At 34.2% G+C, this 21,523-nt stretch overlaps 1 protein-coding gene across 1 annotated transcript in view; it reads right to left on the reverse strand.

The window, feature by feature from the left end:
* The window catches only part of CFAP47 (cilia and flagella associated protein 47), a gene marked incomplete at both ends in the record, with an annotated part of 298,007 nt that overhangs the window by 227,076 nt on the left and 49,408 nt on the right, over window positions 1–21,523 (reverse strand). Inside the window, 8 exon segments of the mRNA XM_084289693.1 lie at window positions 1,426–1,621; window positions 5,609–5,749; window positions 6,332–6,425; window positions 10,789–10,998; window positions 11,836–12,067; window positions 13,695–13,823; window positions 15,333–15,433; window positions 19,810–20,019. Coding sequence (XP_084145819.1) covers window positions 1,426–1,621; window positions 5,609–5,749; window positions 6,332–6,425; window positions 10,789–10,998; window positions 11,836–12,067; window positions 13,695–13,823; window positions 15,333–15,433; window positions 19,810–20,019 — 1,313 coding nt within the window.

The raw sequence follows: 21,523 nt of genomic DNA on the forward strand, positions 1-21,523 counted from the left end.
AAGTTTACAATAAAGACAACACACAGTGGGGTTGAGGAATGTATCCATACACCATTTATGGTGAACCATAAAACTGGCCAGGTAGCTAGCCATTCTTTCTGCAAATTGTCATCCACACACATGGAACTCAGATTACACACTACAGCAACTTGGAGTAAAAGGAGAAGAGTGCTCCCTACTTTAAGACAGCTTCACTAAAGCTGACACTAGACACAGATAATAAGAAAATGTTACATTGCAAATATACATGTACTTACGTACTACAGGGCATGTTACCTTAGCTAGGCAAGCTCCCTATGTTAATCATAAAATCAGAACCAAACTATGAGTTGAAAGGTAAAAATCTGTTTCTATTGGATGCACAATGTGTAGACTGACCTTTCTGACCTTTCATCTTACCAGCAGAATTATTCAACACATTTTAGAATATCCAGTATAATTCTCTTCTATATAGATAAAACAAGAAACGCGATGGAATATTCAAAATATATTCAAGTTAGATAATATGCCCAAATGAGACTTCCAGAAAATGATATGCAAATAGATTATCCATAATTCACACAGGTCAGAAATTACTCATGGCACAATGACACTAGACAATCTTTTCCATATGTGGCTTATTAGCCGTTTTTTTGGAGTTCTTCATTGATCATCATCATACTGCCTCTTCTTAGTTTTAACTACCCATTCAAATTAATGATGAAAAATAGCATGAGGTTAAGGTCAAGAATCAGAAGGGAGAAATCTTACCAGGAAATAACAATAATAGTTGCTACTGGTTGAACAGTGGCATATCAGTTTTACCAGATGTGAATAACAGAACTGGTTAGGTCAGTCTTAAACTGAACAGTTCATTTTGTCTAATCTTACTCAAGCCATCATGAGGAGTCAAACTGACCTTGCAAGTAGGGCAAGAGTTAAAAAATGGTCTGTATCACATTCCTAAATGGCATTATAGCTAAGTCAATATGAAAGTTATTCTAAAAATTCTGACAAACCTAACCTTCAAACACACCACTAGAAGCACAAATACTAACAACTGCATATGCCTGCAGGCAGGAAAATTAAGAGAAAGTGAGTACAATTAGCACCTCCTTCCTGCAGTCATTAATGGAAAGGAGAAACTGGGAAAATTCAGCACAGGTCACCCTTTATGCCTAGTTAGAAATGATAAGAACACACAGAACAACAGGAGGTAGATCCTGAACAGTGTTAGTCAAAAGACATTCATCATGTAACCCAGAAACACAAGAAATGGAAATATGCATGGGTAGGCATCCCCCCCCCCCCCCCCCCCCCCAAAAAAAAAAAAAAAAAAAAAAAAACTTTCACTGGCAAGTTGTCATGATATCTCTATGAACCATGTTATTTAAAGTCTACAAAAGGAATAATAGAAGTGAGAGTATAGTGAAAAAAAAAAATCACCTTTTTGACCATCTTTCCACACAATTTTTCGATTCTTCTCATAATGTTTATTTAACCAAGTAAGGATGATTCGTTCATACGGAGAATATATGTTACTGGATAAAGGTTCTGATTTTATTCTTGGCATGTTCAGCACATTTTCCAAACTGAACGGATCAGTGGTCTTGCGCAAAGAAACACGAGGAAGAACAAACACCTGAAATTAGAAACCATGTTTTTAAAAACAAACTATAAAAAGAACAATTTCAAGTTGAATATTAAAAAGTAACACTTCACAATCAAAAAGTTTTCTAGTTTAGTAAGTATTTTAGAGATTACACATAAGCATAACTGTATTACAAACAACAAAGTTGCAGAGGTTTGGGGGAAATCTTTTACTTCCTTAAAAAAAATACAAATACTTTGTTTCCATATTTTTCCCCAGTTTTGATGAACTGGATGACATCACTGGATCGTGTATCACTGTGTACATTTAAAAAACAAACAAACAAACAAACAAAAACTTTTAATTACTGAACTACTAAAATGATCTGCAGTACAATCTATAAAACAAAAAATCTTTAAGTTATTTCATGTCACAGTTGTGCCTTTAGATGCAGATTACGCTGACTGTTCCTCCTGAAAAATAAACTATGTTACAGTGTCTACAGTAAAATTCTTTGTACTCAGAGGTTACTGATTAAGTCTCACACGATCCCACATTAAAAATATTAGAAATTATATGCATATTTATAGATGTATATAGAATATAAAAAATATAAAGTTAAAATTAAAAAATCTATACAATGCTCAATAACTTTTTTTTTCAATTTGAATTTTTTTTCAAATTGAAATGGTGTAGAAAAAGATATTTGAAGGAGGAACAAAGAACTTGGTTTTCAGAAAGAGAAGGAATACAACTGTTTTGGTTCCAACCAACTTCATCAATCAGGTCTGAACCCTTTGACCAGTGACTAAAAGCATCAAGAATCCTGTCCGTTTTGCATAAATGCTAACTACACTGCATCAGCTCCATGGTTTTCTTTCAGTTACTCAGAATTGTAACAGCTTGCACCCTTTTTATTATTATTATTTTAATTGTTTCTCTTCCTACTAGTTTCTGACTACTGCAGCTTGTAAAAGATACGTTAGAGAAAGCATCAATTTCTTGAAGCAAGGTGTTAGAACTTTTTCATCCCTCCATTTGCTGCAGATGGAGAGGAACCCTCTTGCATTAAGTATGACACAGTTACAGCCACGTGACTTAACAGCTCCCACATCTATATTTGGATTTCCTTCTTCACAGACAACATAAAGGACTCCCACCATTGCTTTCAACTTTTTCTGAAGAAGATATTTTATGACATGGTAATATATAAAACCTAGTTAACTATTAACATGCATGAGACCAAATTGTAGCATCCATGTTGAACTACAATAAAAAGAACATGGAATCACCTTGAAGCATTTCAGCTCAGCATAATCTAGTTACATGCAGACATAGCTGAACTAACTTAATTTCTTTAGAACTATTTTGATTTCTGACCTTGATGCTTTATTGAGATGCATAGGAATATCTTAAGAGAAAAAGAAATCTCAAACTTTTTACATCATCATCCTCAGATACAAATCTGAAGAAAGCAACAACAACAAAAAAACAAGTAAATAAACGTGGTTTCATGCATTTCTCAAAAGGCATCGTCCTTGCAGGTTAATTTATTGCAATGTTCCTTCTTCAGAATAACCTGACATTCTACCAAAAGAATGGAAACAAGAAAGAGTAATGGCAACTACATTTAGGAGAACATATGCAATGTTGTTTACACATCAAACATTCTTTTACTGTCTTTTACCAAGAAAATTCAAATCCATCCTAGTTCAAGATGTCCATATCTACATTACTATTTAGATCCTGTTGAGGGAACAGGGCATTAGCATATAGTACACTGTATCTACAAAAATTTTCCAAGATAAAGTTAGGAAATGCTATAACTTGTAACTATAAAAAGGATCCTCATTACTACATGCTCAGTAAATCTAAAGATAAATCGTGTTTCTTGAAAATCTGCCTTGACTCATAAGGTAAAATACCGCTTTTATTGTCAGTACATATATTTCCATTATCCTAGAGTTTCAAGATTTTTAGAATACCAGCAATATTTTAGGCCTTTCTCAAAACGAAAGCTTGAAGTATACCATTATGATTTATGAAGTTCCCCTTTTATTCCTTACAGACTCTACCTTTTTTTTTTTTTTTTTCAGAACAAACTTGATAAGCTGGAGTTATGTATATGCTTTTTCATCTGGAACTTCTGCAGCAACTGAAGTTTTCATAACAGGAAAGTGAACCATAATGTATCAGGTATGGACCTGAAAGCAGTATGGATGACATTCTGGCTGATAGAGAATACTATAAAGCATTTCTAAGCATTTTATTTCCAAAATAAAATTGGATAACAAAACATCCCTGGTGAATAGATGAATTCTTTTAACATTTTCTTTGTTATCTGCTGTTTGTGTAAGAAAGGATTCTGTTTCATCTTATCTTTCTTGAAATCAAGCTGTCATAGTCACAAAAAAACTTGTCTCTATTTTCATTTTAATGAAATCCTGTTATGAATCTTTTTTTTTTTAACTTCAGAATATTTAAAAACTAGTCTCAATAAATATTTTTATATGAAATAATCTTGCTGTCTTGACAGTTCATATCCTGTTTTTCTTTATTGTTCAGATGCTTTCTTTACAAAATGAATAAAATAATTAAAAAACCCTGTTCAGCAACAGTCACGGCCGTCCTTGTCAAAAATGGGTTGAACAAAAAGGTATGAAAGAGAGAACAGGTCATTGAATGTCAAGTGACTAGATTCAATATAAAGTAATGTTAAGATTTCTGTTTTTTCTTTACTATGTCGAATTGAATACCATGTAAGCTTTGGCCTTATGTGGTATGGCTAAAAAGTAAAGCAGAGAAGTATAATTTCTAAGACATTAGAAGGACAAAGAAGACAAATATGATGTTACAAGTCTGTAAAAATGTACTGTCATGTGACAGAAAGATGAGTGAATAATGAATAACTGAAACATGTTTCTCATGCAGGAAAAAGGAAACTAGAATGACGAAGAACATGACTTCACAAAAGGTTTAAGTTTATCTAAACCTGAACTACTTTCATATCCCCAGCAACAATGTCCTCTGTCATGTTCTGTATACACCAATGGTCAGAGAGATGACAGATCTACTGGGAACCACCCTACTCCATGAACTTCAATTACTGCACTGCAAAACTTCCCTTAATGCACTAGTTCTCGCATAATGAAGGCAGTCTGTCTCTGCCTTCATTACGCTCTCTCTGCAGATATTTGCACACAGTGATGAGATCCCCCCTGGACCTTTCTCACCTCCAGGCTGGACAGTCCCAGCTCTCTCAGACTCTCCTTGTATCAGAGATGCACAAAACTTTATCATCTTTGGAACCCGTCATGGGAGTCACTCTAATATACCCATTTCTTTTCTGAAGAGCCCATATACATGTAATATTTATATGTTTCATTTATTTTCTGTCCCTTTGCATAGAAATGTGAAAATACTTATTTTCAAATGTACAAACATTACTGATCATCTGTGAGCACACCAGGAATACTATGGAAAACTCAAATATCCAAAATATTTATCTAACATCAGCAAAAATAAAATTAAATACAATTTCAGAGGTCCATATTGACCAAGTTCAGGTCTTAGACAAAATTACAAAATTACTTAGACAGTATTACAAAAATGCTATTTAAAAATCTATTTAAAAATTCCAGTCTAATATAAGATAACACAATGGCTGCATATGTCTAGTCAGCTAAGTATTTCCAGTGGAAAAGGCTTCTAAGCAGGATTACAAAAAAGTATGGCATAGTTTTCTCTTTGTAATAGAAAATTCTATAACATTTAATCCTGTAAAATGCAGTTTTCTCTGACAGTATTTCCTAACTGAAACACATTAGCTCAGTGCTAGTTTCAGAACTAAGACAACTGAAGTGTTCTTATTTAAACTAATACCAGATAAGCTGTTACAGAAGAATAAAATATTTGAGAAATATTTAGTTTTAAAAGATCTGTTTCAAAAAATAACTTGAGTAAACAAAACAGTTTTTCAAAACAGTTTTTTGTCATTAGTTCTTCAGAATATAAGTAGCTAATGTGTCTACAATTTACCTTGTATACTTGCAGTAGCACATCTGTCCAAGCTCGTTTGCTAATTGTCTCAAATACGCTGTCCTCCAGAACGAATAGATGTTCGTTGCTAAACACATCTGAGTTTTTCACATCTCCTTTTTTCAACTCAGTCATGCGGGCCTCCAAGTAAAGGAAAGATAGCAGTTATTTTCAACATTAATAGCAGTTAATTTCAACAGTTTGGACAGAAAATTCACAAGAGGACAACAATAAATCAAAGGCATAAATGAGTGAGATGTCTTCTATAGTGTAATAATGACCAGCACTGGAATCATTCATAATTCAACACCATCTCAAGAATAAGAAGCTCAGTACAGAACCAACAGGTATTTAAAACAGCAATCAAGACAGAGAATCAAAATTATATTGTGTTTTACATATATATATATATAATGAATGGGAAGCAGTAAAATTAATTCCATCCTGGAAAAAAAAAAAAAAAAAAAAAAAAAGTGTTCAGAATTAATAACAGGTATCAGAGCTATTAGAAGGAATGGAAGAGAAAACCTGGGGAAGGGTGTAAATGCAGCAGCTTAAAGTTCTGTTTAACCTTATGTGTCTGCTTTGATTTATAGAATCTAAAGAGTCACCACAGTAGGACTACTCAAGGTCCACAGAGAATTTGCATTAGACTTTGAAGGATTAACACTAAACATGTGGTCTTTGTTTAAAAAATAAACAAATAAAGAAACAAAAAACTACCTTCAACCGAGTTTGCACTTCAATCCACCTCTTATAATCACCAGGTTCAAGCAGGAATTCTGGCATAACATGAGGAAGACATGCTCCTTGGCTTCTAAGATCATAAAAAAGGAAAAGGTAATGGGGTGGCAAGGTAACTGTTTATTATCAGGGTGGTTTCTTTATGAGAACTGCTCCTCCATAAAGAACTAATTGCAGCACAAAACCTCAAAACATGTAATACACATGTTAAAGCCAAAGAACCACTGTTACATAACATCAGTAGAATTAAAACTTAATAATGCTTATATCTTGTCTGTAGATCTAATACTGGAAGTCTTGTGGGTGTAAGCAAAGGTATTTCAAAACTTCATTAATTGTCAAACCGACCTATCATCTGCTTTCTAATAAACTAATAGACTAATAAACACAATAGAAAAAAGTAACATCTGTAAAAAAAGGCAATCACAATGGCCCGATACTAAAAAAATACAGCTACCTTTCAGTTGAAGAAAAACTATCCTTTACTTCAAATGATACAGTTTAAACTTTGGAGAGGAAAGTAGTGAAGAATTATTAGATTTATTTTTCTCATGACATCACAAGTTTCCTGACTTTTATGTCAGAAAAACTCTTCTAATGTATCTAGACTTACATTGCTCTCCGTGTTTTAACACAGCTAATGTGAAAAATAATCACATGAGCATTTCTTGTTATTTAACTAGTCCCTCATTCAAATGAAATAAACATACTTTTCTTGTACCATGCAGTCCAAATTCAATTTGCTTTGTGTATTAAAAGTCGTACATCACAGATTGAAATTAGAAGCATGACAGTTTATTTCTCATCCCACAGAACTGTATTGTGCTGGTAGGAGTACATGTTTGTCTCCATATTTTACATAGTGACATTATCGTCTCAGATAAAATTTCATATTTCATAAAATTATCCAGCATGTTTTTTAAAACAGAAATATTTTAATCAAGGACCCAAAATAGCATCAAGTAGTAGTCTGATTCTAAATTCACCATGTCTGAAATTCCCATTTTCAACTAAATCACAAGCTCTGTTCTCTGAAATCCCTTTAAAACTTCAAATCTTTCCAAATGATTAAAGAAGGAAGCTATGCATCATTTATCTTTTTAGATGTTCTATCATCTTTTCAAAGTATTTAGTTGGTAGATATATGGGAATAGGCGCAATCTACGATTTTCATCATCTAAAAAGCTATATACCAATGTTTTGTATCAGCATGCCATGCAGCTGCTTCTGGCAGCTGCTGCCAGTTTGGTTATTAGGAAAAGATTCTTCACCAAGAGAGTGGTCAGGCACAGGAATAGACTACCCAGAGAAGTGGTCATGACACCAAGCATTCTGAAGTTCAAGAAGCATTTGGACAACACTCTCAGACACATAGTCTGATTTTTGGGCAGTCCTGTATGGAGCCAGCAGTTGGACTCAATGATCCTTGTGGGTTCCTTTGAACTTGGGATATGCTATGATCATAGTCAACATGGGTTCTATCTAACTGAATGTTCTCATAATTTGCCAGCTTTTGTTACCAAAGAACACTGTCTTACAAAGAATCCTTCCTCATAATAGGGTAATATAAGGATAAAGTGGATATTTAAAATAATATATAATATGGATAAAGTAGATATTTAAAATGATGACAGTTCTCAAAGATCACCATTTTCACATTATTAAGATGTAGCTCCTCAACACACACAGCTTGCAACAAATGAGTTAATCCTACTTGTACTGTAAAATATCCAAACATTTCCTTAACTGTAATGGTAAAATACCAAGGAACGTTGCTTAGAACAGTCAATGACATCCTCCTCATTCAGTAGCTGAAAAACCTGAAAGATGAATCACACTTTATTTCAACCATGCTGACCAGAAAGTAGTAGTTAGGGGGAAGAAAGCTGAAGAGTATATGTTTCTATTCTCTGATTGCTCTCCTGGGCTTTACAGGAGGGAATGCTGCACTTTCTGCAAATCACAATGAACACGTAGGGATAGCAGATGACATGAATTACTCATCTCTAGGCTGACTCTGTATGTCCTACCATCATTACATTTGTGCACTGTATTATTATACAGTTGTGCCAGCAGTCCAAATGTCAGACATTTTTTTCACTGGGATCTAAAAGCACTCTTAAATAACAAGCTGTGAAGAAATGAAAGCATCCTAGGTAATCCTAAAATGCACAGGTAGAAGAATACTATCCATAAAGCACAAACAATGACAAAATCTGATAGGACTCGCACAAACTAGAACAGGCAGAAAATAACAGGATAATGCTAAGCATATACTGAGCACAAATTTAATCATCTATTATCATCTACATAATCATTATATAATCATCTATATATACAAGCACAGGAGTCCAGCTAGAACTGGTTCTCAACCTATATAGTTTTGCTACGACTGTTATTGATTATGTCTTCATTTCCAAACATCAGATCACATCAGTCATCAGCCATTGATGTATCTGCATACAGAGGTGCTCAATTCAGCCTTGACTAATTGGCTATTGCTCCAGTTCTGCTCTGAGTACGTCAGTGAGTTAATGTACAAAATTCAGTAAGATTGAAGGCTTTTATTAAAATTTGGCTATTAAATAGCCTTAAACAAGAAAAACTCTTAAATCTACTTAGAGGATCATTCATATTTCAACATTCTCCATGCCTTGTTCTCTGGATAGATGTGACATTCCTTCAGAAGAATAATCAACAGGGTGGCATTAATAATATGATGCCAAGACATTCTTAGCAGTCCATTGCCTAATGACTCCAGCCTTTAAGATTCAATGTTGTGGGATGTATCCATCAATTTTTTTTATTTAGTATCAGAATGGATGTTGAAACTGTGAAAACAGGAATCTGTAAGCATTGTTCTTACTAAAGAAAGCCAAAGATACTGTTCTACAATTGCTGCAATGGTTCCTCCAGAATATCTACTATGATATATCAATGATGCAAAGAAGAGTGATATTCTGAATTATTTTTAAAATGAATGACATGGCTGAATGTTTCAGATAAAGGTTCAATGTTGTTTTGGATCCAGATAATACCTTTGTTTCCCCTTCCCTGTTTGAGAGTGTTTACAACATTAATGCCAAAATTTTTTTTACTGTTTGTTCACTTGCTTGCTCTGCTATAGATAGCAGTGTCACACTGCTATCATTGTGAAGATTGAGACAGCTTTTTAGCTTTTTTTTTTTTTTTTTTTTTTTTTAAGATACTTAAATTTAACAAGCTGTGCACAGCTCTTTTTACAGTCTTCCATCAGGCTTTTTGATTCAGTGCATTGAGTAAGCTTATGGGATCTAATGAGGTGACTTAGTGTTCCCAGGAAGATAGAATTATTGAAAGCACAATTCTAGAACAGAACAGACAGATGTGTTTGAGATAAAAGTAGGTAAACAGCATGGTTTCCTGTTTACGTGAAGTTTTAAAAAGTTGTAATTTAGCACTCTTTTGTATAGTTCTGTTGATAGATATCATAGAAGAGATGCTTGTTTATGATGCTACTTTGAGCATTATTCTGCTTTCAGACCTGAAGCATGAGAAAAATGCTTGTTGTGTCTGCTGGTATATCATTGCAACTACTGATCTTTCTGTTACATAAGAAACAGTGTGCATTGATCTCATTACGAGTTCAGATACAACTACATTATGGTCCATTATTTTCAAATGAAAAGCTTGTATTTAGGACAGTAAGTAAATACTTCTTAAATGGAAGGACAGCCCCTCGAACACTAACAAGGATGCTGAAAAGACGCAGAGATGCTGTGTTTCAGGTCTTCTAGTGATCTGTAAGGAACTTTTGACATTAGAATTTCTCTAAAGTTAATTGTCTTCTGTTTCACAGCAACAGACAAGAAGGATAAAGAAAGAGTTTATTAACCTTTTTTGATTTGCACCCTCTTTGACAGTTGTTCCATTTTACGTTACAAAATAAGACTGTCCATGAAGATTGGTAGTAGATAAATCTGTTCAGCAGCAGGATTAGTGCTTCCATTTCTAGGCATATTGTTAATATGAAAGACAAATATATTACTAAGTTTACAAAATGTATTGCTAAAGCTGATTACAGAGCAACAAGCATCAGTGGAATGCTAAAATCATTCATAAAAAACCCGATCCAACTTCTACTCAGTCTAAGAGATGAGGTCAATAGTTGTTTTCTTTCATAACAGCGGGAAGAGAGTTCCTGCAGAATCCCTGTGTTGAATATAACCCTACCAAAGGACACCTCAATTAGTGGAAGCTGCAGAGAATACCTTAGTAAAAAAAAAAGATAAGACTTTTCTATTATAAATTTTAATTTATATCACAAAACATGCACTATAAAAAATGCCCTTAGCCTACTATTTAGTTGGAATTTTGAACTACACTAATTAAAAGGGGGGGGGGGGGGGGGGGGGGGGGGAAGAAAGAAAGAAAGATTTTACCACACGTGTACTTACTTAAGGAAATCAAGGAACGTAGAATGCTGCCAATGGAGCTGTAAAATTTGTTCAACAGGATCAAGGGGCAGTGACCAGCTCAGTGTAAAGCCAGGTAACAACTGTCCGCTCAGGTGGAATAGCATGCCATAAACAGTCTTAGTATCTTTGCCAAGGTTTTGTTTAAAAACATTTTCTTGAGAAGAACTCCTCTGGGCTTTACAGACATCGCTAAGAGAGAAAAGGCTTACAATATTACTCTTAAACGAACAAAACAAGCTAAGATTTAATTATTGTATCACTGAATCACTGACAATGATAAATTTAATAAAGCAAGAAGCATAAACATCAGGAAAGAAGGCTGAAAAGTATAGCACCTTTTTCTTTCTACAGAATTTTTATAATAATGTAAAATTTTTATAAGAATTGCATGTTTAATAAGTATATATCAACTGCTTCATAAATAAATCTATGTTTATCATAGCTTTCTGCCAACTATAACTTTGATTTCTATCATATTGATAAATGCCTATATGTGTCCCAGGAGATTGGCTTCTTCATTATTTAGTACCAAACTAGACAAAATCAACTAAGTGATGCCCCCAAAACTGATATATTTCCAGGGTGTTTGCAAGACTTCTGATTATTAAATTTGCTTCCCCATCTGTCTCTTGATCTTCAGATTATGTGGGGAAAAAGACATATTGTCTAAAACTTATTTATGCCATGAAATGAGGGACAATTGATATACCTGTGCTCATTTTGGGAGAAAAGTAGATTTCAGTTTAAAGAGTGATATCTAGTTTTAACTGTATATTTATATATGCAGATATGATATATCACTGCATTGTAATATATCAGAGCACATTATCTGGAACTATATTTTAGAAAATGAAAAATAACTGAAATGACATTTTCATATAAACAGTGCATAGATGCTATGATTTTAATATAAAACTATGCATTAGAGTGTCTCTATGTTCCTCTGTTCATATCCAAATCATCTTACTATATATATTAACATTTTATTAGGCAGACACAAGTTAGTTCAAAGAAAATATGAATTACCGTCTTAGTGAATATGGTATTGAAATAGGATTTGGTCCCTTAGACCAGCCAAAGAGAGTGAACCAATTCTGAACAGCAGTTAGAGCTTTCTGAAAGAAGATGTACTGTTCTTTGTCCTTGTCAGGAAAAAATGATAATTCAGATTTATTTTCTCTCCCATCACTTGGACTATCAGCTTTACTCTCTTCACTCGTCTGTTCATCACTTTCACTTTCAAGGGTAGTATCGAACTCTGAATGACACAGAGGGGGACACACATGTCTTGGGAATAGAATAAATTCTATTTCTAGAATCTAGTTTCACTTAAAGTGAAATTTTTTATCCAGACAGAAAAAAAAAAAAAAAAAAAAAAAGACAAGGTTTACAAAATCATAAACAGTAATCTTAAAACAAACAAACAAACAAAAAAACAGCCTTTCGTGCAGTTCCAGTAGCTGTTGCTTTACCAGCTAGACAACGATAATTCCTCACCCCAATCACATAGCATGCCTCAATAACTGAGTTGTATTCAAACAATTTATCAGGTGTTGTATCAGCGTAAGTAAGCCTATTCCCTTAAGTAAGGGAAGTAAGTTACTTCCCTTAAGTAAGTCTTTGGACTTTTCACCCTTATTAGGCCTTGACCTGCTCAAAATTTAAATTACATATTCTTACTACTACTAGTTTTTTTTACAGCAGCAGTATTGCATAAAATATAACAATACAACTCTTTTCATAGGACAAATAGCTTAGACAAGATACATCTTCAGATATGGAAACAATATTTGTAGTTTTATCTGCATTTTAATCAATCAACTATTCAGGTTTATTGTTTCATTAAATGATGCAAAAATAAAACTATTTAATGCCTGGCACAGTTATTTGATTTGATAAGAAATTACTTATTTTATATATATATATATATATTATATATAATTATTTATTAGGATTTAAGGAAAAAAATAATATAGTGCAACACAAGCAAAAGAGGAGACTCTTGTCCTTAATAAGATGCAGTTCGGCTGGCTGACGAGGCTACTTTCTTATCTTGTCACTGCCACCTTTGCCAGAGGTTATTGCCTTTTTAGATCTGAAACTGAGTTGTTCTTTTGAACTTGTTTTACATCATTCCACTGAAATTGAACCATGTTGTTAAAGGCCTATTGTTTAGTCCGTTTAACTAAACTCATTGTCGTGTTAATATCATAGAGAATGATCACACAAACATCTGCAGATCTGCAAATGTGGAATTCTAACAGTAGTGAATCAGCAGCAGTAACTTTAGCTGTTCATAAGTAAGAAAACTAGCAGCTGAAAGAAGAGAGATGTCAACAGCCTCAGATGTTAGTCACCTGAAACCTTACAGAAGATCTATCAGGCTTAATTCCCATACAGCAGCACTTTAACTGAGTCCCACTGACAATAGTTGTTTTTATACAGTACTTCATAAATACAGTAAACATGTTGAAATCTAGCCTGACTTCTCTATGGTTAGTTTATGACTACAGAAACAATGCCCTTCTTAGCAACTAATCCCCTTAGGTCTGTTCAGTAGTTACTTTTCTGCCAGTTCCTCCACAGACATTTTATTGCAAATGGGACCATTGTATTCTTTGTTTGACTGTTTGTTTTTAAGTAGTTTGGTTGATTTCCCTTCCACTTAATCTGCTAAAAGACAGGAGTGTCTTTTCTGCTAAAATACTTTAGGCCAGGTTTCCCATGGTGTCACTGGAAAGAACAGCCTCTCCAGTATTCCTCAATTACACACACACAAGCATTTTAAGCAAAAGATACAAATGTGAAACACATCTTTTTGAAGTAGTAAGCCAAAAAATACTTGCAAGAGCTTAAAGTGTTTAAAGTAAACAGATATATTATACCTGACTGGGAATATTCATAGGTTGATTCAGTGATTGCACCAAAGGAACTTGAGGAAGTACTATGGGGAAGTGATGGTGGAGTATAATGTGGATGCAGAATAACTTCTCCACTACTGTAGACTTTACTGTCTATAGAGCAAGATTACAAGCTGCAGTTGAGTAAAACATACCTTCATCGTCAGTGCTCTAATGGTTTATAAAAGCAGATATCTGTTTATACTTTTAGTTATTTCAATTAAATCAAATTAAATCAAGTAACAGCTCTTACTTGACTCATTATGAAGATACCATTCTGGTCATTACATTGGGGACAAAAAAAAAAAATTACCTACATCTTCTTTCCATTAACTGTATCTTGTACAGGACAAAAATCGCCTATCAAAGCAGCGCTAATTCAAGAATTCTAAGTCATGAAACAAATATTCTTAAGGGATTTTTGATCATAGCTCTTTAAGTAGCAAGTCTTGGTATAGAGTTATCAAACTCTTTCAGACTCAACACCCCGTAAGTTACAAACTAGGCTCAAAAGTATGCTTTAGCGACCCATCAGTTTTGTCAGGACATATACAGAAATTATAAAACTCATATATGCCTCTTTGCATTTAAAAAAATCTACATTTAACTTACATTATCCAAATTCATATTTCTAGTTACAGTTCAACTCTCCTGATGTAGAACTGGGAAGGAGAGTGCTGAAACTGGTCAGTGAATAGAAAAAGCTCGTGAAGGAAGAATAATATAAACACTGAAGAAAAAGATCTTGTCAACTGAAGGAGTGTTTGGAGTGAGCTACTTAGGAAGTAGCAAAAAAAAAAAAAAAAAAAAGTGTTGCCTTCTTAGGAGTTTCTTCACGATTCATGCAACAATCTAGAAACTCTGACTTTTAAATTTATCCATTAAATGAGGTCTAATTAAAAGCTCAAAAAAATCACAAAGTGAAACTAAAAGGACATGCTGGATGACTGACTGGCCTTTACACAATGCAATGTTTCAAAAACATATACAGTGTCATTCTGTGTAATCAGCACAGTTAAGGTCTGAACAATAAATATTATTTCTTTTGACAACTTTGATTGCTGTTGGTGTTATATAGTGATCTAGAAGATCTGGCAAAAGGAAACTCTGGTAATAAACCAGAAATACTAGCATAACTACTACTGGCATAGGAGATATGGCAGTGCACAGCCTTAAGAAATATTGACCACTACAGCACCAACCAAAATTCTCTAAAAAGTTATATAACATATGCTAACATATGTTATATTTCCACTGATTATACTACAGATAATGATTAGATAAACTAATACTACAGATAAAGATTAGATAAGCTAATACATACACGCTACAACTACATTTTCATTTTGTTATGCATAGGTAAACAAAGAATAAAATACAGGATTATTCACAAGTATAACATGAAACATTTTTTTAATAGTTTAAAAACACAGAACCCAATACTCCTATTTACTGTAGCTATCCCAAGATCACAATTACACTATCAAAAAATCAATCCAATAATTTAGTAACTTTATTTCTTGTGACATTCTTTGAAGGCCAAAACACCTTATTATCAATTTATCTTTTCCTAATACTACTAGACATAATATAATCTGAAGAGTTAAAATGCAGACTACTTACTGCTTATCAAAGTAACTTGTTGATCAGAGAGGTGAAATGCCAAATATGGGTATAAAGTAAGAAGGCAATTCTCTGCTGTTGCAGCAACCTGAAGGGAGAATCTGTTCAAAACAAAATACAAAGGTGATATTTTTATATTTAGTTATGGCAATCAAAATATTTCAAAACAAGAAGAAAAGACAAATATAAAAGATATCCAGACCACTTTATTTTCTGCCTCCTGGTTCAGTAAGAGAGTACATGGATGAGGATGCAAATGCTGAAATGGTGAAAGACAGTATATTCCACAATAAAATTTATTATAGAGCATGGATGTGTCCTCAAACTGAAAGTTCCAGATTTAGAAAATATTTTAATGAAATAAATGAACTCCGTCTCTGAAGAAAAAATAAATTAAAATTGCAGTAGATATGTATGAGCGTATTAAGGAGACTGCTAACTTGGTAAAGTTTAGGCACACTTCCCAGCACAAGAAGGCATTTCCTTCCATGAGACACTGAGATCTCATGGACTACCAAAACAACTGGAACTCTTAATAGCTACCTTGTACCAATCCTGTCTGCTTCATTATGTTATTATCAAATGCTAAGATCACTGATATCTTGTTTTCCTGAGCTTCCAACCAAAACAAAAACAGAAATAGCATGAGTTTCCCCAGATCCACAGTGAAAGGAAAGAAAACTGAGAAGTGTAGAACACAGAAGTCACAGACCACATTTGTGTCACCAATGATCACAGCAATTCATCTATCCACCACATAGGTATTTTGGGGTATTTTGCTGTCCAGAGCACCATTTCTTTGGTTTATATGACACATGATGTACATGTTGTTTCCTACTAATCTTTTTTACTTAAATGTCATTTCAAATCAGGATGGCAGAGAAATTTCTTTCCTGCTGAACTATTTATTTGCTTAGCAAATTAAAAGATGTAATCACAACTGGAGGACAAATATAAAAACACAATATTCTCATTGTATTGGGTTTATGTAGGAAGGCTTTGGAAAAAGCAGGAAAGAACCCAGCAGCTGCCCCAAGTAAGGATAAGAGCCAGCTCCAGCCGGATCTAAAAGGGACCAGCCACTGACCAGAGCTGTTTGTGCCTCTGGGACAGTAGATTTAAGAAAGGGGGGGTGGGGGGGGAGAAGCTTTGCTACAGCAGCTGGGAGAGAGTAGTGGGAACATGTGAGGGAACCAGCCCTGCAGCCCGCCAGGTGAGTGCAGCAGGAGGGCAGGAGGTGCTCCAGGCAGGCAGCAGCAGTTCCCCTGCGGGCTGTGCAGGGAGAGACCCCTGGTGGAGCAGGCTGTCCCCCTGCAGCCCATGGGTCCCACATGGAGCAGATCTCCACGCTGCAGCCCCCCCATGGGTGGAGGAGCCCCCGTGGAGCAGGTGGATGTGGCCTGGAGGAGGCTGCGGCCCATGGAGAGCCCCTGCAGGAGCAGGGGGGTTGGGGGGAGCTGCCGCCCACCCATGGGGGACCCATGCTAGAGCAGTTTGCTCCTGGACGATGGATGGACCCCATGGGATGGAGCCATGTGGGAGCAGTTCCTGAAGAGCTGCTGCCTTTGGAGCAGGGGCAGGGAGTTACCATGAAGGAGCGGTGGAGATGAAGCATCAGGGACTGACCACAACCCCAATTCCCCATTTTTCTGCATTGCTTGGGGCGGGGGAGTGGGGGAGGGAGGACGAGGACATAGAGGAGGGTAAATGGTGGAAAGGTGGTTCACAGTGATCTGGTCTGTTATTAGTGGGCAATAAATTGCATTATGCTGAGTCTTTTTTGCTCATGATGGCAATAGTTGAGTGACCTTCCTGCCCTTATCTCAACTCACAAGTATTTTTTCCATCTTACATTCTCCCTGTCATTTTGAGGATGGGGAGTGCAAGCATGGCATGGCTGTGCTTAGCTTTGCACAGGTGTTAAATCACCACACTGTGTGTTTTTTTGTGTGTGTGGTTTTTTGTTTTGTTTTGATTTAGTTTTTCAAGTCGAAGAAAATAAGTTTCATAACTGAATAGTTTTCCCATTTCTTAAACACTTGGCCAAGACATTCTTGGATTTTGCTACCTTTAATTTCTTTATTTATATCAGCCCTGTGCAATGTAATGTCAGTTAATCTGTTTTGGAGTCAAAGAAGCACAAAGAGAGAACAGAGATTAAAAGTAATATTAGAAATTAACTTCAAATTCTCATCCAAGGTAGTCATTAAATTAATATTAATGAACTTACTTATGATCCATTTAATGTAATCCATGGACACAGTAAATTACTTGCTAAAGGACAAATATATATCTCCTTAGTTTTCTCTTACAGATACATATAAAGTTATTTTTTTTTTTTAAACATGATTGCCTTGTTTTCTGTAAAGTAGTCAAATTCAACAATATCCATCTTCTACCCAGTGCTCACTCTTGATTTACAGGAAAATCATGATTTGCATGATCAGACTATGCAAATCAATCCTACTGATATTTTAGGCCTGGATTTATATAAAAACAAAATAGTACAGAGCATAACTTGGTTTCAATTCAAATAGTTAAAAATAGACTAAATATTAACAAGATAGGAATTAAAATTTAACTCATATTTTTTTCCACCCTAGAACACCGAACATAAAATACCGAAGCTTAAAGTTTCAGTTCTAATAATTTTAAAATATAATTTTTTTGCTTTGAAAATGGAAATATAAAGGGAATATACTAGCAAAGTTAGTATGTTCTCACTGATGCTGTGAGGTTTCATGGCCTATTAAAGAAACCAGGAACCTATTCAAGATCAGTTTCCTTTTATACGGGTTATGTCTTGATTTTATTATTCTATTATTAAAGGTTGAGAAGGCCCCCAAATCCTGTCTTAAATTAACAAAGCAGTTTAAATTCATTAGTCAAACAGTTTGAAACAAACTGCTCAAATGCTTATATAATTGTTTCAGTCAGATTTGAGGTTTAAACACATTCCATACATTTCCCATGACCTTGGAGCAGGGAAAAGAATGAGGGCAGATGTGCAGATAACAAAAATTGCAACTACGAGTTATTATGGAGTGTAATATCAATGAACAGTGAAATATTAACAGTAGTAAAGAAACTGACGCCTGGGCACATTATAGATTTTATTAGAATAATAACTATCTGTCCTGGATTAGAAAATCTTACGTTGACTTCTCCAATTGAAGGAAAGATTTTTTTCCACTTATGATAAAAAATAATTTCTTCCAAAAGCCAATATGAATAATATTGTCATGCTGACTAATAGCACACACAGAATCCCTTTGATTTGGATGGTGTGTTATTTCATCCATTTATTTTCATATTTTATATCATCTGCTTGTACAGCCTATGCAACTCACTGACAGGAAATCACATACACATGGGAAACCAGTGTTGTTAGTAATGTTTAAAAAAACAAAAAACAAACAAACAAACAAACAAACAAAAAACCAGCTACCTACTTTATTTTAAAACACAGCAACATTTTTAAGATGATTTGCCATTCCCAAGCATGATTTTTTTTCACCTTCATAAGCATGAATGCCTTTTAACGTTACTTTTATAACTTTAATTGGTATATTTTTCTCAGAAAGACTAAGTTTGCCCTTAAATCGAGGATGGTATTCTTTATTTCATTTTAATGGCAAATATAGAAAAAAAATTATTGCACGGCAGAAAGTTTTATTCTTCTATAGCAAGATTTGAGAAGCTGCTAGTGCAAAAAAAAACTTATTAAAACCAAATATTGTGCCTGATCAGCAGTTATATTTCAGATCTCATCATATGCCTAAATTACCTTTTCTCATAATTAATACAAGCTTTAGCACACATTTATGAGTTGTATCCTACACAATGATTAAATCTTACAAATAGTTAAAATGAGTAAAAATGAAGAGATTTGTGGCTGATGATCTATGCAGAAAAATGTATTTTTTTTTTTAATAGTTGAATGTGAGCAACAGTAACTAAAATGTCCACAACACTTGCATTGAAATAATTTAGTTTTATGCTTAGGAAAAATCATGGTCTAAACTTTAGAGTGAGATATTTAATCCTCAAAATAGTTGCTTGAGTGAAAATAGCAACTAGGAATAGCTTTTAATCACAACAGTATCTATCTTTTACTGCTCGTGAGTACACCTATTCATCACACCAAGGGAAAAGATGAACTAAATAGACAAATCCTGAAAAATGTTTATATTTATGTAGAACAATAATAACAGATCTGCTTCCACTTACTAGGGGCAGACAATACGAGTTACCATATAGACAAATGTTACCTTAGAGACCAGATCTGAATTTTGTGTTTTGGAATTATAAACTAGTTGAAAAAAGGAACATATTTCTAAATGTCATTCTCATTTTTTTTCCAGAATTATTATTGTATTCCTTCATCTAACCAGTTCTCATTACAAGTCCTATGTCTCACATCTTTCTTTGACAGTTTGGACCATGTCCCCAGATGAATTTATATTGCAAGTATTACCTGTTTTCTTCTTCATCAGTGAAGAATATGGTCCCTAAAGATGAAATTGGCTTAGATGATCTGAAGCTGATATGACAATTTAGTTCCATATTTGTGCCATTTGATGAAAGAATTATATCTTGTCCTTCTGGAAACCGTACAGAAAAAGGGCAAATCTTGTCACCATCTTCAAGTTCAAGTTCGGGAAGTTCAACTTGAATTCGTGATGACCTGCATTAAAAATAAACAGTATTGATCATTGTGCTCACAGTTTGACAAAAAAAAAAAAAAAAAAAAAAAAAAAAAAAAAGTTAGTTCACAGATTCACACATTTATGAAGCTGCTTTTTTAAATACAGAGGAATAACTTCAGGTTTGAAGTACATGCCAACTGAAACTAACTGAAGAGTTAAAATTCCCTTAGCATTTAGACGCTAGTTTGTTTTATACAAACATTTCTCAACATTTTATAATCAGCCACAAAAGCTCAAAATCCAAATAATGAACAATTTCTATTCACTGTGCTACCAAAGACTTAACTGTTACTTACTTCCTTACTCATGCTTTCTCAGAGGTTTCCTAAACCTAAATCTTTCATTAATATTGATCAAACTGCATTATAGCACTTCAAGGCACTTTAGCATTCAGACAAGTTGTACAATAGCAGTATTAAGTGGAAATTTGTCAATATATGTATTATTTCCCTGGTTATGTAATTTATGGTTCTAGTCCAAAATGACAATGCCAGTCAGTCCAAGACAATACTGAATCCTTTCAGATGCAATCACTGAGTTCACTACATGCCTCTTCATAAATTGCTACAACTCAAACAAGTAGATTTTAATAATTTGAAGATAAAGTGCCTTTAATTATTTTTTTGCAATTTAAAAAGTTTTCTTCCAGTTATTCAAGTATTGGAACGGTATCTGTATAAGTTTAACAAATGCATAATCTTGCTGTTGAAGTACAGAAAGACAAGTTGAATCTCAGAGACCAGAGAAGCTTATTTTCAAACACTTTCCAGACATAAGAGTATCCGGAAAGAACTATTCTAAAAGACTAAGATTTCTATCAGATTGGAATAGATGTGGTACTGGGTTATGTTACATATGATGAAGATCTTGAAAATGCTCTCTTAAACATTCAACTAACAAGATGAAGTGGGTGATCCACAGAATAATGAAAAAGTTATGAGTTATTTATTACATTATATAACATACTTAAAATATTTGTGCTGTGCTTTTTTTTTTTTTTTTTTTTTTTGATAGCAAAATGTTGCTTAGGAAGTAAATAAGAACAATGGTCAGGGTGGGGGGTGAAAAGAACCCCACCCACTCCATCAATTATCCAAACACCAGCTGAATTTAAAAACAGTGCTTTATAACCTTTGGAGTAGAGAAAATAAAACAACAAACTGGCTAAAGATAAGAGGAAATCCTGGTGGGGCTTGTTTCTTATTTCTTGTGCTATTACAAATAATTTTAAAAACACGTGGAAGAGTAAACATATTAGAAGATGGCCGCCTTGCGAAGCAGTAACATTTTGAGAACAGAACACACAAGTTTGCAGGATGTAGAGCAATATTAAATACATGAATTTTCTCTAAAATACGCAGATTCTTTCTGCTGCTAAGCATAGCATTAATACTAGCCTTCACAAAGAAAAAATAATTCAATTTTTCAGGCGAGAAAAGAAAACAAGCATTATTCAGGAGTTTTGTAATAAACTTATTTTGA

The sequence above is a fragment of the Netta rufina genome (assembly GCF_964035555.1).
Source record: "Netta rufina genome assembly, chromosome: 1".
In the NCBI taxonomy this organism is placed as follows: Eukaryota; Metazoa; Chordata; class Aves; order Anseriformes; family Anatidae; genus Netta; species Netta rufina.